Source organism: Argopecten irradians, chromosome 9, assembly GCF_041381155.1.
Source record: "Argopecten irradians isolate NY chromosome 9, Ai_NY, whole genome shotgun sequence".
Lineage (NCBI taxonomy): Eukaryota > Metazoa > Mollusca > Bivalvia > Pectinida > Pectinidae > Argopecten > Argopecten irradians.
In genome coordinates, this window is record NC_091142.1 from 28,140,458 (window position 1) to 28,158,433 (window position 17,976).

Consider the following 17,976-nt stretch of genomic DNA (forward strand, 5'->3'; position numbering starts at 1 on the left):
TTGTACAGGAAACATTTTACATTAACTTTTAATGCCACATAATTGCAAAACACAAAAATGGAATTTTAAAGAATTGCAATATCTTGATAAGGCCAAGATTGTACATGTATGTGATGTATCCACACATTGTTATTGAAAAGATTAATTCAGCATTGAACGTCTTTCAGATGGCATTCATAGCCAATATGAATGCCATCTGGACAGAGACAAATTCCGTGAAGCACTAGTTTCATGACGAATTGCCTGTCAAGTTGGCATTCATAAATCTTATTTAATTGCTATGATACCATCCCTGCAAATCTTACCATCTATTCAGTATACTTCTGTCTGAAAAGAGTAGTACATATAATTTTGACACAAAGTCATACATCAAGGGACTGTACTACTTGCTTCAATGTTTGTATGAAATAAATTTTTGACATTACCTTTGCATAAATATTGAAATAATTTCTTTTCAGACATTTAGAAAATAAACAAAGTGGCTCTATATCAAAAGATCAAAGAGTAAGTTTTGAATACTAATGTTTAGTTGCCCGCGTAGCCTCAGTTTGACAGTCTATAACATTTCGTGAAATTGATTATGGAGAACTTGGTTTCAAATGAAAATAACAACAACAAAACATGTCGGCTGGGTTTTCTATATTATGAAATAATAATGGTTTGATAAAAGTTATTCTTTATGAGAGGTTTAACACCTGCAAAAATAATAATGATTTGGTATAAGTTTCCTTTATGAGAGGTCTGGCACCTGCAATTATCTGTAATTAGAGAGTTTAGAAGAAGTATAATTTTACAGTGAATGGCTATGAGCTGATCATGATTTGCAAATAATATAGAGTTGAATTTACACAGGAAAACATTTCACAAAGGTAGTTGATTTTCTGGTTTTAAATTTGTAAACAAAGCATAATAAACAAAAGCTTATTATATAAATCAACCTGAAAATAAAACCATCAAGGTGACTGGTTAATTTATATTGTAGACTGAACTTCGGAAGGCACAGTCACAGGCAGCAGAATTCAGACGTATAGCGGAATACAAAAAACAGGTGGCTGACCGAAAGGCAAAGTACGTATGGGTGGAAGTGGTTTAGTCCTAGTAGAAATATTAACGTGTCATTCTTTAACAATATTAAAGTTCACAGTGTTTGAGCTGTCTTGTCAGCTAGGCGTAAATATCACTAAACAAATGGATATTTTCCTTGGAAGAATAATGCAAAATGTTGTGGTTTTAAATGTTTAATATTTTATGAGGTTTGGTAATAGAAATTATATAATTTCTAATACCTAATCTTATATCGTTATCAAATAGCGTTTATCAACGTATTCAAATTGAAATATTCCTCTGGTGCAACTGCCCACAAACAGCAAAAAACATTTCACCCAATTTTAGAAGTTGTCTCCATTTAAGTATTGTTTAACTGAAGGCATTAATGAGGACTTAAAAATACTATTACATTGTATATATCACATCACACATTTTAATTGCAGGTCTCTTAAAGACCCAAAGATACTTAATTTTGTGTTCGGAATCAATCTTGAAAATCGCAATCATGATGGTATATTTGTGTACAACTGCAGTCGACTCATCAAAATGTATGAAAAAGTTGGACCACAAACAGATGGAGGAGTGTAAGTACACCTTAGTGTCTGCTGTATAGCATAAACTTTCTATGGTTACTGGTTTTACCACCAAACAATGCTAGTTAGGATTATTCGAGTCTGCAAAGTTATCTATAGAAACAATACATTAGAATTGAAAGGCAGATAAATATCTTGTGAACAGGAAAAAAGTTCACAAATGGCCATCATGAGGGATAAGATATAAGGAAAAGAACCAACGCTCATCTTGCTTCAAATAGCGGTACACTTCATGGATAGATACCTTGGGATATTCAGTAGAGCTCCTTCCTATGTGGAAAACATATAATCAAGAAATAAAGGCTCCTCAATCAACATCCAAGAGGTATTCTTTTCCTTTATTTTGGTCAGGATATCAATGTGATCGACATGTTTCGACCGCTAGGCGGCCGTCATTAGGACCTGAAATTGGCTTCATTTCTACATTGCTTAAATTTACATATCTATAATATCTAGTTTAGTGAGACATGGAAGCAATTTGTGTGTTCTCATGATTTTATTAGCCCACCATCATCAGATGGTGGGCTATTCAAATCGCTTTTCGTCCATGGTCCGTCGTCCGTCTGTCCTTCCGTCCGCCCATCCGTCCGTTAACAATTTTTGTTACCGCTATTTCTCAGAAAGTGCTAAAGGGATCTTTTTCAAATTTCATATGTAGCTTCCCCTATGGCCTTAGTTGTTCATATTGCATTTTGGGACTGATCGGTCAACAAGATGGCCGACAGGCGGCCATCTTGGATTTTGGTAGTTAAAGTTTGTTACCGCTATTTCTCAAAAAGTACTTAAGGGATCTTTCTCAAATTTCATATGTAGATTCCCCTAGAACCCTAGTTGTGCATATTGCATTTTGGGATCGATCGGTCAACAAGATGGCTGACAGGCGGCCATCTTGGATTTTGATAGTTAAAGTTTGTTACCGCTATTTCTCAAAAAGTACTTAAGGGATCTTTCTCAAATTTCATATGTAGATTCCCCTAGAACCCTAGTTGTGCATATTGCATTTTGGGATCGATCGGTCAACAAGATGGCTGACAGGCGGCCATCTTGGATTTTGATAGTTAAAGTTTGTTACCACTATTTCTCAGAAAGTACTGAAGGGATCTTTTTCAAATTTCATATGTAGGTTCCCCTAGGACCCTAGTTGTGCATATTGCATTTTGGGACCGATCCGGCAGGCGGCCATCTTGGATTTTGGTAGTTAAAGTTTGTTACCGCTATTTCTCAGAAAGTACTGAAGGGATCTTTCTCAAATTTCATATGTAGGCTCCCCTAGGACCCTAGTTGTGCATATTACATTTTGGGACCGAATGGTCAACAAGATGGCCAACAGGCGACCATCTTAGATTTTGGTAGTTAAAGTATGTTACCACTATTTCTCAGAAAATACTGAAGGGATTCTTCTCAAATTTCATATGTGGGTTCCCCTAGGGCCCTAGTTGTGCATATTGCATTTTGTGAATGATAGGTCAACAAGATGGCGGCACGGCCGCCATCTTGGATTTCATTGTTGAAGTTTGTTACTTCTATTTCATAGAAAGTACTATAGCGATCTGTCTCAAATTTTATATGTAGTGTGTTTGAAAAAGTTTGAAAAGCAGGGAAGACCCCTCTTTCCATTGTCAGCCATAGATCATTCTTTGGTGGGCGCCAAGATCCCTCTGGTTAAATAACTGATATTTATTTTACTCCAGATCCATGGAGAGATTCTAGCATTTATGCAGGTAAAAGTTGATATTTAATTTTATTTCTGTATTGAACAGGTTCTGCAGTGGTGTAGTAGGGGTTGTAGATATTCCATATTTAGTGTTAGAACCGACACACAACAAGCAAGACTTCGCGGACGCTAAGGAGTACCGACATATGATGAAGGCCATGGGAGAACACATGACACAGTACTGGAAGGACATCGGAATAGGTATGGCTGGCAGATAGGCTGTTATATATACCAGACATACAATATAAATGTCTCTATAACCTATTAGAGACACATAATTTTTAACAGAAGTCTTACTCAGTTTGGCCTAAACATTACATGGAGAGCAGACTCGCAGAAATTTACGAAATTTAATACCTCGCAAATGTTTTCAAAAAGCATGGTTTTACCTTTCAATCTCTATCTGGTGTATAGCACTTTCAAAGTTTATAAAGAAGATTAGCAAAAAAAGTTAAAAACAGTAAAGCGTAAATTTTTACACCCACAAAATTTAACAAGTATATGGTATGAAAATTCAGTTTGGACTACAGGACCTTTATTCAGTCTTATGGTGTCTTACTGCCATACCCCAGTAGATAGGTCTTTGTTTGTCTGTTATACTTATGTTTATTTTGTAAACATGCTTATTAGTACCCTTTGTACCAGAAATTTTGAGCTTAAAAATTATTTTCTGATGTTGTAAATACAACAATCACTTCGATTGTGTAAATTCAAAAATGCTTTATTGTGTTGAAAAAATAAGAGCTAAATTTGATTACACATTAGAGCATGTTTTCTTATATTGAAATTTTGTTATGATGTAGTAAGGTTTACTAGACAATTCATTGTTTTCATGATCTTCTTTAATGTTGATATCATGATATCGTATATCAAACATACTTTTAACGGGTTTTTTCCCAGAACTTAAACTATTTTTGAGTTGCACATATGATCTTATTCATGCTATTGAAGAAATCCTGCAGTAACATGTTGTTTATGCAAAAAGAATTGTTATTACCTTACAGGAAGTAAATTTCATTGGTAAGATACAGTTGTGAAATCAGAAAATATTCATGTGTGGAAAACTTTAATTCATGTTGTTGGTGAATCATTTGGAAAAAAAAATGCATGAAATAGTAAAGAATTGGATTTAATTCTCAAATACCCCGTAAACCAACTTTTCTTAAGTGAATAAATTTTGCAAATTTTGTGGGTAATTAGAAATCATGAAAATTAATTGCCACAAAAATGTCTCAAAATTAAATTGCAGCAAAAAAAAGCTGTTTTAGAGTATCTTCATACCATAATTTTTTTTATGGTTTTCATGATTGATCAATGAAGCCACAAGCTGGAAAGCAGTCCAGAATAAAAAAAAATCACTTTTGATTATTGGAAAAAAAAAAATCCCAATATTTGGAAATGGAAAGATAGAAAGAAAAAAAAACAACAGAAAATCAAATGGTTCACCATTGTTTGCTGTGTTTTTTTCCTTCACTTATTGTTTTAATCCTTTGTTTTGTGTAGCACAACAAGGTGTAACAAAGTTCTGGTAAGTCACTTTGATAATTTGATAAAACAAAACCCATCTTTTCAATATCCACTGTTGACGTCTATGTATCAATATACACTTTAACCTACAAGGTATCATTCTAACAGTATTTTCAGAGTTTACCATAATTTATTTGTTAGTCCATAGAGATGTGGATTATATGTATCTGTTTAACTATGTGTTTCTGTAAATATTTTTAATCCCAGACTACTGAAGTAGATGTATTATGAGGTTATAGACTCCATGCAAAAAAAACATAGATTAATACTGAATGACTTCAAAATAGCCGTTTTATACACATTCAGAATTTTGAAATTGTGACGGTAGGATTATGTTGTTATAAGCAAATTTCATCTGTGATAGAATATTTTGGTATTCATTTGTGATTCCTGTCATTATATAATCATTAGGCATAGTCGGAAGGAATAGAATGCATGTTATAGAAGTCATGTATGTGGGGGGAAAATCATGTCCAATCTGTTGATAAACCATAATTGATTAATGGGTAAAATGACCTGTCAATACAACCCTCTGATGATTGTTAATCATCACATCAGACCTTATTTGTACTTACCGGGTACATATATTACATTGACCAAATGTTTCTTAGACTTTGTGATTATAATGTTTATATTTAGTGGAATCTGCCATGGTAAGAAACATGTTGTGAGAAGTAAACAATGAAAAATCATTATTGCTGAACCTTTTAATCGATTACGAAATGTTCAGTCATGATCTGAATAGGATCATCGGTTACAAATGGATCATTATGACATCACTAAACAATTATTATTATCCCCTATTGAGATTCCTTGGTAATAGCTTATATTTATTGCCTTTATACATAGAAATATATTTATTATCTCCTGTTCTTTAATTGTATTTTTTTGATATTCAGGGAGAACTTTGGTTATGTGAGCCAGCGATGGAAGGACCCTCCTTCTGAAGACAACAAGTATGCAAGAAAAAGGGCCATGCAGATCAACGTTACATTACAGTGTGGTAGGTAATACAGGTGTTAGGGGGGGGAAAGCCCTATGTATTGGTTACTATGGTGACTAGGAAAACTATTTGCCAACAGATGGGATAAAAGTAACCAAATTTTGTTAGAAGACATTCCAGTCCATTGTTGAAATAAAAGAAAATGAGTATAGTCTACAACAATTTTCTTGTGCGATTAAATTTCGTGTCTTTCGGGGAAAAAGGAAAATGCAGAATTAATCGCTGGGGAAAGGTAAAGGACAAAGTTAAAAAAAATAAACAACCATAGAGTCTACATTGCTGTGAAATCACAAAAATCAGTAATTGGGAATTTAAAATAGTTTACATGTTTGTTTAGTTCCATATGAGAGTACATGCTTGTGTTTTTTTGCAGACTTGTGTCTGAAGTGGCGGACATTACCTTTCTCCTCCAACAACATAGGGAAGGATTTCCCTGATGACTGGGTGTGTGCTATCAACCCTGATGTGGCTCACAACAGGTAAGTTATAATCTACATACAACATCAGCGAAGGATTTCCCTGATGACTGGGTGTGTGCTATCAACCCTGATGTGGCACACAACAGGTAAGTTATAATCTACATACAACATAGGGAAGGATTTTCCTGATGATTGGGTGTGTGCTATCAACCCTGATGTGGCTCACAACAGGTAAGTTATAATCTACAAACAACATCAGGGAAGGATTTCCCTGATGATTGGGTGTGTGCTATCAACCCTAACAACATCAGGAAGGATTTCCCTGATGACTGGGTGTGTGCTATCAACCCTGATGTGGCACACAACAGGTAAGTTATAATCTACAAACAACATAGGGAAGGATTTCCCTGATGATTGGGTGTGTGCTATCAACCCTGATGTGGCACACAACAGGTAAGTTATAATCTACATACAACATAGGGAAGGATTTCCCTGATAACTGGGTGTGTGCTATCAACCCTGATGTGGCACACAACAGGTAAGTTATAATCTACATACAACATCAGGAAAGATTTCACTGATGACTAGGTGTGTGCTATCAACCCAGATGTGGCTCACAACAGGTAAGTTATAATCTACAAACAACATCGGGAAGGATTTCCCTGATGACTGGGTGTGTGCTATCAACCCTGATGTGGCACACAACAGGTAAATTATAATCTACATACAACATAGGGAAGGATTTCCCTGATGATTGGGTGTGTGCTATCAACCCTGATGTGGCACACAACAGGTAAGTTATAATCTACATACAACATAGGGAAGGATTCCCCTGATGATTGGGTGTGTGCTATCAACCCTGATGTGGCACACAACAGGTAAGTTATAATCTACATACAACAAGGGAAGGATTTTCCTGATGATTGGGTGTGTGCTATCAACCCTGATGTGGCACACAACAGGTAAGTTATAATCTACATACAACATCAGGAAGGATTTCCCTGATGACTGGGTGTGTGCTATCAACCCTGATGTGGCACACAACAGGTAAGTTATAATCTACAAACAACATCGGGAAGCATTTCCCTGATGATTGGGTGTGTGCTATCAACCCTGATGTGGCACACAACAGGTAAGTTATAATCTACATACAACATAGGGAAGGATTTCCCTGATAACTGGGTGTGTGCTATCAACCCTGATGTGGCACACAACAGGTAAGTTATAATCTACATACAACATCAGGAAAGATTTCACTGATGACTAGGTGTGTGCTATCAACCCAGATGTGGCTCACAACAGGTAAGTTATAATCTACATACAACATAGGGAAGGATTTCCCTGATGACTGGTCGTGTGCTATCAACCCTGATGTGGCACACAACAGGTAAGTTATAATCTAGAGGACATCACATCAATCAGGCGCCATCAGGTAAACCTGTCTATAAAGATCACCAAAGTGATTGAAGACTAATAAATTCTTTCACACGCTTTAGAGACAATTTCAACCAGAGAGGTAAGATTCTTAAATGTCCAACACCAGGCTGGCCGAGTGTTTGACAGCTGAAGAATTTTATCCCGATCAAGTGGGTCGAGATTCTCCGATCTCAAAACCAAAGGGGGTGAATGGCTCTTGTTCTCCTCCCTTGTGCACCACATTGTATCTCAAATAATGATGTGTCAAAAATGCAAAGCAAGGATGACGTGACCTGAATGATTACCAGGTAGTTGTCAATTATAGGCCAAAGGTTTTCCTTTCCATTTCAACCAAATTCGATTTGATGTATTGAAGCATTTAACTATCTCTGTTGTCTACACTTATGCCAGATATTTGAAGACAATCATTATAATAATTTATGCACTTTCATAATTTGAATTTATTATAAGCATATTCTAATTATGAATTATGACTCTGAAATGAAAGTTGATTATTACGATTATATTGTAGATGTTCATCAGCTGAACAGAAAATGAATATATCTGAAGGAGTATTCAAGAAAGCTGTCAAATCTCAGGATCAGAAACAGAAAGATATAGAGGAGGTAAAGTTACAAAAAGCTAGCCTAGATCTAGGCATGTCTAGGTTATAACTCTAGGCATGTGTAGGTGCTAATTGGTTCACTACTAGTTACAATGAATTTGAGTGACTGATGTTGTAAACCATCATAATTGCGGTACTACTGGCTAGTAGACTGCTCTAAACTGCTGTATGATTTGTTGAGATTACAATATAAAGTCATGAGTTACATTTCGATGAGTTACACAGAGTATTGGGTTACATGGTGGTACAAAATTCTATATTAGCTACTGTATATTTCAGTGAAGGTGCTTCTTATTCAATGGTTTTACTGACAACTGGCACTTTTTAAGAACAAGTAAAAATATTTATACTGTCATATTTGCTTTGGAGAAGAAATAATAAATATTATTCTGGCATTGAAAATTTAATGACAAGTACAAGAGAGTTATATTATGTTATTGATGTTTTCACAGGCTATCAAGAAAAAGGCTAAAGAACTGGAGAAAATGCAGGTATGTTTATTGGTATACTTCTAGAATTTAAGATCAGCTAGACTTTACTTTTATATAATAAAGAAAGAAAACAAATTTAAAACATCAACATCCTCCACACTTGCAGTTTTGTGATGTTTCCATGACTAGTGTGAAAAAGGTAAACATGAACATGTATTTTCATGCCTTGATGGCTGTATTTAGCAAAGTTTTTATCTGCCCATTACGTTAGACTCGTAAATTCTGATAAGAGATATTCTGTCTTTGCATAAAAAAAGTGTTATCTGCACTTGTAGGTAGGTGTGTTGTTTGAAGCAGAACATCATATTAAGAGAAACTGAAGCAAGTTTTGCTCACAAAATGATTACCTCACAATCACTATCTTCCTACAAGGGAGATAACTCTAATGTGCCCAGACGGAATAGGTGTTTGTGAAACATAATGAAATGTGTATGTTATATTGGGATGAAGATGTGTAAGGTGTTCTGTCATACTAGATTGGTCTTTAATACACCAATGATTTAGTAGCATTCAGCTGTAATGGAGCGTTTCATATTTATGTAAACATCTATAGTATCTTCATAGAAATTTCTATATATCAGGATGACTAAGTCTAGTGATGAGGGCATCAGAAAGTGTGCTTTTATTTTACATGTTCATCCATCTACACAATTTCTAGTGCTTAGTTCTATTACTTTGTCTCAATTATACTTCAATATTTCTACTCTAGAAACATAAACCAGTTATGTCATCGAGGCAACTAGCAGAAATGGACAGAAAGAGGAAAGAAGAAGAAGACCGAAAGCGACGAGAAGAGGAGAGAAAAAGGAAAGAAGAAGAAAGGGAGCGGCAAGAGGAAGAAAGATTAGCTCAACTAAAGGCAGCAAGAGAAGCTGCAGCCAAAAAGGTGAAGTCCTTAGGACATAATTATCCTCAACAACTTTAAATGCTCATTTTACACTAAGATAAAAAAAAATTGGTGTCCACTTAATGTTCAACTGTAACTGTCTTAAATGTCTTTGCATTATTGTTAGTAATCATTGTTAATTAAACCCTTCCATGCCAAACCAGAAACTGTACAGCTCCAACAGTTGAATTTGATAGCCATTTGTTTATTTGTTAATTTCAGGCTGCAGCAAGAAGAGCACCCCCGTCCCCTCCCCCTGCCAAGAAAGCTGCAAGTGCTTCCAAGTCCCGCGCCCCCATCAGATCCCCTACGGTGACCTCCACGCCCAGGGTCACCTCAACACAGAAACCCAGAAGTGAGTCCAAGTCCAAACCAGAACCAAAGGTGACGACGACCAAACCAAGTCCTACAAAACCCACACCACGAACGTCTCGGGTAAGTGTTCTATTTATTACAAACTCCGCCTAATATCCAGTGACTTTTAATAAGTAATTTGTTTGCAGATGTCATTATTCTTATATACTGTAAGTTTTTAGCACAAATGACAAAAACTGTGAATTATGATTTATTAGCATGGATATGAATTAGTACAATTCTGTGTCTCAACACCAGAAATACCCTTTTACAAATATCTGGCGCTGTACATGAATCAGAAAAGACAATACGAAAAACGTCAAAATCAAACTAAGTAAGACGTTTACAGTCACCTGAAATGCTTTCCATTGGCTGGAGATTCATTATGGCATTATGACTTGATGTCAGTAAACAATGAAATGACGTCAGGATTTCAGAATGTTATTTTAAAATGGCAACCTCCACTGGATTCTTCAAAATGTATAGATATGAAAAAACTTGTTTTTTTGTTACAACAGAATTCGTCAGATGCAGCAGAGTCTGAAGCTCTGACAACAAAACGAAGGTCAACGGCTGTTTCATCCTTAGATATGGAAGAGGAAGAAATCGTGCCGGCTAAGCGGGCGAAGGCCTTCTCCTCGGAGTCAGATTCTGATGGTTCAGCCACAAGTACCAGGACCAAACCAATAGCTGGTATCTTTACAGAGTCTGACTCGGAACCAACACCCGCAAAAAAACGTGGACGAGGAACAAAGCCTGACAAAGAAGAGGTAAGCATGGATTAAATACAGTAAAACCTGCCTTAGGGTCCAACACTTTATAAAGACCACCTGCTTAATAAGGCCAATTTTCTAAGGTCCCAAACGACCAATTTCAGCACAATTGAACCTGTGTGTAAAGACCACCTGGCTATAAAGACCACTTTTCTTCTGTCCCTTTGGTGGTGGTCTTTATGTACTAGCACTAAAACATGCTGCATTTGTCTGCTATTTAGGTACACAAAGATGGCTTTATAGGGAAAAAAAGCTGTCTATAAATAGAAATAAAGTTTCATATTATGTTGGGATATTGTTGGCCTATCTTTACTGATAGATGTTAATCCCAAATTCCATCTGATGCCATTCTGATCTACCAGAGTTATTTCCCTTCATTTCACTCCTTCATTGTCAGTTCCTGTTTTTGTCCTATCTTTCATTCATTTGACTGATATAATTGAACAGTATTCTGCTAAATTCTAATCTTGTTAATCAGTGTAAATGTACTGATCTTAAGTTCTGTCAGTACATGAATACATCAATTTATCATTTCACTTGCAGTATTACATGAATTTTAGTTGTGTAAAACATTCTTTGTTTCTGTAGGTGCCATAGACCAAAGAATATAAAAATAACATGATTTGTTTGATATACTATTAATTGCCTCTATTGCTCCATTGGTTCGCCAATAGAATAATATGAAAGCGCCAAACCACAAAAGGAAATACACACTATTATTTCCTATTGTACTGTACATTTGTATCTGTTTAAATTCTGCCATTTGCTAAAACTGTAAGAAATCGAAAAATGATTTAACAGTGACTTTGGTATGTGTATTCATAAATCTTCTATATTTTTATCTTTCTGCCAGTCTTCCAGTGACGAGATGGAGGTGTCGGAAACCTCAACAGAAATTAAGACTGATACAGAAGAAACAAACCAAGTATCGTACAATGATGCAGATAGTAATGGTGAGTTAAGTAACTTCTATATGATATTTACATTTTCACTGTTGCTCCTCTACTTAATGGTACCTTATAGCTATGGCCATTTAAGGATGTGCCAGATTTATTGGTGAGGAAAGCTTGAGTAACCTGAGAAAAACCACTGACTAGGGATCAGTATATGTCAACTGCCCCACATGGGGTTCGAACTCGCGACCCAGAGGTGGAGGTCATGTGGGTTATATGTGTGAACATCTTAATCACTTGGCCACTGCAGCACCAAAATTTCAATCGCAAGAGGTGCAAATAATATGTTAGTAAATTAAAGTGTACTTTCAGATGTTTCTGCTGCCTTGCAATGACCATTTTGTTGTGTCACCTGTAATGCAAGGGCGACATTTTAGTATCACTTTGTCGGCGTCGGCGTTGTCAGCGTCTGGAAAACAGTTTCCGTGCGATAACTTAAATATTTATTGTCCAATTTCAACCAAATTTGGTACAGTATATAGCTTTATATCAATAAGATCTCGGATGACTTCGACAATGGTCAAAATCTGTCAATATTTGCAAGAGTTATGGGACTTTAATATTGTCAAATCAGATAAATCCGTGGTTTCCGCTCGATAACTTAAATATTTATCGTTCAATTTCAATTAAACTTTATAAATTGTTTTATATTAATGAGATATAAATTGTTTTATATTAATGAGATATCTGATGAGTTCTATAATGGTCAAAATCTGTCAATATTTGCAAGAGACTCCTCAGAACAGAAAAATCCATCGTTTCCGCTCGATAACTTGAATATCTATCGTCCAATTTCATCCAAATTTGATGAAATATTATATATCAATGAGATCTCGGATGGGTTTGATAATAGTCAAAATCTATCAATATTTGCAAGAGTAACGGGACTTTAAAATCGTCTAAACAGATAAATCCATGGTTTCCGCTCAATAGCTTTAGTAATTATTGTCCAATTTAAACCAAATTTTGTATGTTGCTTTTTATCAATGAGATCTTAGATGGGTTTGAAAGTTCTCAAAATCCGTCAATATTTGCAGGAGTTACAGGACTTTAGAATTGTTGAAACATGGTTCTCGCTTGACAACTTTAGTATTTATTGTCCTATTTAAACCAAATTTGGTATATTGCTTTATATCAATAAGATCTTAGATGGGTTTGATACTTCTCAAAATCCATCAATATTTGAAAGAGTTACGAGACTTGATAACTTCACCTAATTATTAACAATATTTACAACTGTAAATAACTATTTTTTGTGATGCTATGTAGGCGACACATCCACTTCCGTGGAATTCTTGTCTGTGCATGCTCTGTAAATTTTCCACTTCTCTGAAGACATGCCACATGAGATGGGATATATGATGTGAATTATACCAAGTTACTATTGTATGCAAGACAATTTAAGGTATTTCACTGGCAGATAGAATGATACTTTCTGTTACAAGTACAATATAAATGTGATCAAATTGTGAAATTAAATTTCTATGAATATAAATGCCAAATATTATATTAGATGTTCTGTAATACATTACAAAAATCACACCTTAGGAGGAGACAAAGAAATCTTATAACAGGGGGGAGGATCTGAAAATTATTGGTATCTTGCTAAATCTATTTTAGTGCCTATGTATCAGTATTTTCTATGTAAAATCTACCAATTGACATTGGTTTCATTGACTTTAAATGATCAGTCCATTAAATACACAAGATCAAACTATTTTCTTAGTCTGAGCCATTGTATGTATGTATGGAGATTTCTTTGTTTACTTATCAGAGATAGTGAGGCGGTAATATGATGTCGTATATATATATTCCAGTTAGGATTACTAGGTCTGAATAATGGCATTAAAGCTTCAAGCTACAAGGAAACAATAACAATAACTAGGAAATAACTACACATTATTTGCAACCAAAAGGAAATTTGAAACAAGTCACTTTTCATTTTCCTGAAAAGTAGTAAGAGTTGCCTCCCTTTAAACAAGAGCTTTGCAATGCACACAAGATATGATCTTGAACATCTTGAGGCTTAAAAATATAACAACTTGTATCAATTACTGAGGCGAAGTTAACTTGTCTCTGATAAAATCATACACTGTTTGGGTTAATTTATGTTATGCAACAGGCAAAAAAAATGTTTTGTATAGGATATCAATCAGGGTTGTAGATCTTGTCACTTAACTGATAATTGCCATTCATATTGGTACAGAAAAAAGATAGGCATGCAGACAGGCAGTACCAAGATGGTACAATTTCTTCAGTTATAGGGACGACTGCTTATTAGGTCAAATATGATGTCTTCATTGTCAGTGAAAATTAAAGATCCTAGTCTACACAACAGACAGAGAAAAATCAATTTATTTTTTGGACATTTATCAGAATTCATTACATATTTGGAAGTATTATCTTTAAATTTATACTTAATTTGTGATAAAAAATAAAGAAAAATAAATAAACAAATAGGGCTAATCAGTCTGACATCTATCCAAAATTAGAATAAAGAACAGTTCAACCCTAGACTGAAATAAAGAACTGGATATTAAATTGTGAGTAGTACAGTTGGGTAGAATTACATGAACTTGGATAGGAGCTTTAAATGAAAATAATGCAATATTGGTTATGAAACTGATCAAATCAACCAGAGATTTGATTTGTTTTTAGCATCAATGGAAAATCAATGAAGAAAGATGCATGAAATTAATAAAGAAAAAAGGGTGATATCTTGAATTTGGAAATTAAAATATCTGTTTGGGGGAAAAATTGCTTTGTGCCCTTGTCATAAAGGTAGACATTAAGTGTACCCATGTCTATCACAACACATCCTTTCCTGTCACATCCTCCTTATTGTCACTTTGAGTTCTGTCTCCCTGCTAGCTGCAGCTTCAACATTCGGGTTAAGCACTGAGAATTTTGGTTGATTTTGAGAACTTGCCTTTCATATTGTACTGAAACTTGGTAAAGGTACCTATTTGCATCCATAAACAAACAATAGTCAAAGTTTGAAGAAAACACTTTACCTGGTTCTAGTATTTTTGAGATGAAAACTCAGAATAATAGTTGATTTGAAGTTGATTTTTTTGTCAAATTCTTCTTTTGACAAAGTAAATCTAAATCTATAATCTTACTGAGACTTGGTCTTCTACTATCATTACATGCATGTGATCAATCTTTTAAGAAGATTTAAGCATAATTCTTGTTAAACTTAAATTACGTTCCATTACTGATATTGTCTATAAATACCGGGTATTAAAAATATTTTTAGGTTGAAGTCTAACCATAATATTTACCTTTGAACAGAACGGAGCTTAAATTTTCTTTTAAAACAATCTTTAAAACGTATTTGATATTAAATAAATATGAAAAAATAAAGGTATTCATGTTTTTTAATTCAGGACATTTTCCCCTCAGTTTCAGTTAGAATGTATCATTAATTGTCCATCTGTGATAGTTGATACATTATGTCCAGCTGTTGTTAAAACAATTAATTTATCCGACCGTAACCGTGTAATTCAACCGACCATAATAGTGATATATTCTGTACCTAGTGTGCCTTTAACAATGTTCAGCGTGTCTATGTTCCTTTAAAAAATTGCACATAAACGGGTTTGCCTTTCTTGTCAAAAATCATGAAAGCGGATGTTGCCAAAAGCAGAGTGTGTCTAAAAATATCAGATACTTGTGAATTTGCCAAGGTTTTGTTGGAAAGCATTTATATTCATCAATTTACACCTGATGTTCTATTGTCTTAATGTTTTAAAATTTTATTTCTGATGATTAATGTAGATTTTAGTATGTACAAATGGAATTGTGTATTGTGGTCAATCAATTTTAAGTTGGAAATCTTTGGAACGCAGCAACAAAGATGTAACTCCATTAGGAGTGTGAAGGAAGCCATTTTTTCTCCGTGCTCGCTAATTTCCTCCTCTCTAGCGGATCCATCTGTTACCCATGCAGGTCATCAAGATAAAATACTGACAACTGCCTCCAACAACACTATAGTTCTGGAATCTATGCCGTTTACAACTTCCAAAAATTTACTGTCAAAAATTGAAAAACATGGTTTGGTAAAACTAATCGATTTCCCGTTGCTCTTTCTTGTGCTTTGCAGTCAGATTGTGGCTATATTCCTTGCGGATCAGCCATTTGAAATTTTATGTTTGTATTTTAAGTGTATTGACTCATTTTGGTAAAAGGTTTAAAGAGAAACATTTTTATGGGTGTAATTTGACAAGAGAAGGAATGCCGGCAGTATTACTGTATGGATTCCTACGTTTATCTAATAGCATGCAAATGTGTTCAACAGCAAATTAGCGGCTGCATGCATACTGTTAACCAGAAAAGTCACACCACGGCTCGATGCCATCGTAGCTATATATCGTGTGCATTATATTACTGGTATGCTCTTAAAGCAGAGCTAATTCTCTGCTAACGAGAATCTGTAGGGCTTACAATGTAGATGAGAATGTGTTACACAAGAAAAATCAATCAAGGGAGACAACCAATACATGAATGTTGTATTTATAATAAAATAAGAATGAATAAGTAAATAAATAATTTGCAGATTTTTAATTTGGTGTGATAAATCTTTTATCTAATAAATTAAAACAAAAAATAATAATAAAACTCAGATATGTAATTGTTTGAATGAAGCTTATGTTTAAGTGTCAGTGGCACAAAATTTGGATTTAGATTGAGTAATTACATTGTTGGATAAAAAATACCTTTTAACAAAAATTTAAGCTGATGTGAAAACCATCTTCTTGATGGGCCATGGTGGTCCAATAAGATCAAGGTCAAAATTGTGGCATTGGAATTTGTTCAGTGACTATGTGTAACAGTTCTGAAATTCCTACTCTTGAGAGTATTGCATTGTGACTTTGAGTAATAATTTTAACTTTACTGCTAACAGTATTGCATTGTAAATGTAAGTAATTTCTTTTTTTTTTCTCGTTTGTTACAGCTGAGATAGGGACAAAGGTTGAGGCGTTAGTAAGCAGTAAATGGTAAGTACAGATCACAGACAGGACATGGCTGACATGTGTCCATAACGTAGATATCTCACACATGTTATCAGTACTCCGGAGTCTGTATAGACCATGGGGGTCATGTAGCTCCCTGGGTTTGTGCTTGTCTTCCATAAATTGTAAGGGCATTCCCAAACCTTATTGATTTTATCGTCCTTCAAAACATTGGGATACGTAGGATGGTCAGTGTGTTTAACTAAATGAAAGTGAGAGGATAGTTAGTGTAAATGTCAAAATAGATTTAAAAATCTACTAAAAAAACACACACTGTCACAGTTTGTTTTCTATATATATGTTGCTTTGATAGACGAAATGTTCACAACGCCGATGTCTGATAGAGGATTAATAGACAAACCTGGAAACCTCAATGAATCTGTAATAAACAACGAAAAATGGAAGCATCTTTATGGACTGTTTAAAATTTAAGTCTCTTCTTCCTTGACACGATTTGAAGTGTTGTGTATGGATTTGCGACGACTAGACTTCGGGAGTGTTGCTTGTCATGAAAACTGGATGAGAAAGGTGCCTTACTAATATTACCTCGTCAGGCAAGCCCAAGTCAAGGATAACACTGCCTCGGGTTGTCGCCAAGTCAAAATTAGACAAATTCAATTTTACAAATAACACAAGGCCCATTTTAATTTGAATTCTTCAGTTATTAACCGTGGTGAGTTAACCAGTTTCTGAAACATGAAGACACTACAGAAACGCTGCCACAGTCCTTTTCTCCTGTGGTCAGATATGTAAGGCTATTGATTGTAAACCTGCTGAAATACACACTGTTGATGAAATATTTAAAATTGACAGTCTGATAAATTGTAGCTGAGTGTTTGACTCGGTCGACCTTGACCTTGGAAGTATAGATTTTGGGAGGTTGTACATGTGTCTCTGCCGTTTTACTGACTTTGCTATGAAACATACCACATAGCTGGTTATTTACACCTGTCAAAATATTCGTAGATTTTACTTAAAACAAGAAAATAAATTTTATAATTAAAAATCATAAATATATAATTTATTTCTGTTTCATATTTTCATGATTTGGCCTTCAGAGTATATGATTTAATCATTTCTCAATATTCCATTTTCGCATATCAAATTTTCGCAACCTCTAGCATTGCCCTGTGAAAGTGTGAAAAGATAATCTCCACGAA

At 34.8% G+C, this 17,976-nt stretch overlaps 1 protein-coding gene across 2 annotated transcripts in view; it reads left to right on the plus strand.

Moving 5' to 3' along the window:
- LOC138331954 (ATPase MORC2-like) overlaps positions 1-17,976 on the plus strand; it is a 67,097-nt gene that overhangs the window by 15,984 nt on the left and 33,137 nt on the right. The window contains exons 10-23 of one of the 2 annotated variants that reach the window (XM_069279850.1): positions 459-504; positions 983-1,068; positions 1,491-1,631; positions 3,401-3,555; positions 4,359-4,374; positions 5,781-5,884; positions 6,258-6,363; positions 8,252-8,345; positions 8,797-8,835; positions 9,545-9,721; positions 9,944-10,156; positions 10,594-10,845; positions 11,702-11,801; positions 16,759-16,801. In XM_069279850.1, coding sequence (XP_069135951.1) covers positions 459-504; positions 983-1,068; positions 1,491-1,631; positions 3,401-3,555; positions 4,359-4,374; positions 5,781-5,884; positions 6,258-6,363; positions 8,252-8,345; positions 8,797-8,835; positions 9,545-9,721; positions 9,944-10,156; positions 10,594-10,845; positions 11,702-11,801; positions 16,759-16,801 — 1,572 coding nt within the window. Of the gene's footprint in view, positions 1-458; positions 505-982; positions 1,069-1,490; positions 1,632-3,400; positions 3,556-4,358; positions 4,375-4,857; positions 4,883-5,780; positions 5,885-6,257; positions 6,364-8,251; positions 8,346-8,796; positions 8,836-9,544; positions 9,722-9,943; positions 10,157-10,593; positions 10,846-11,701; positions 11,802-16,758; positions 16,802-17,976 lie in introns of both variants that reach the window. The other variant, XM_069279849.1, reaches the window with a different exon arrangement.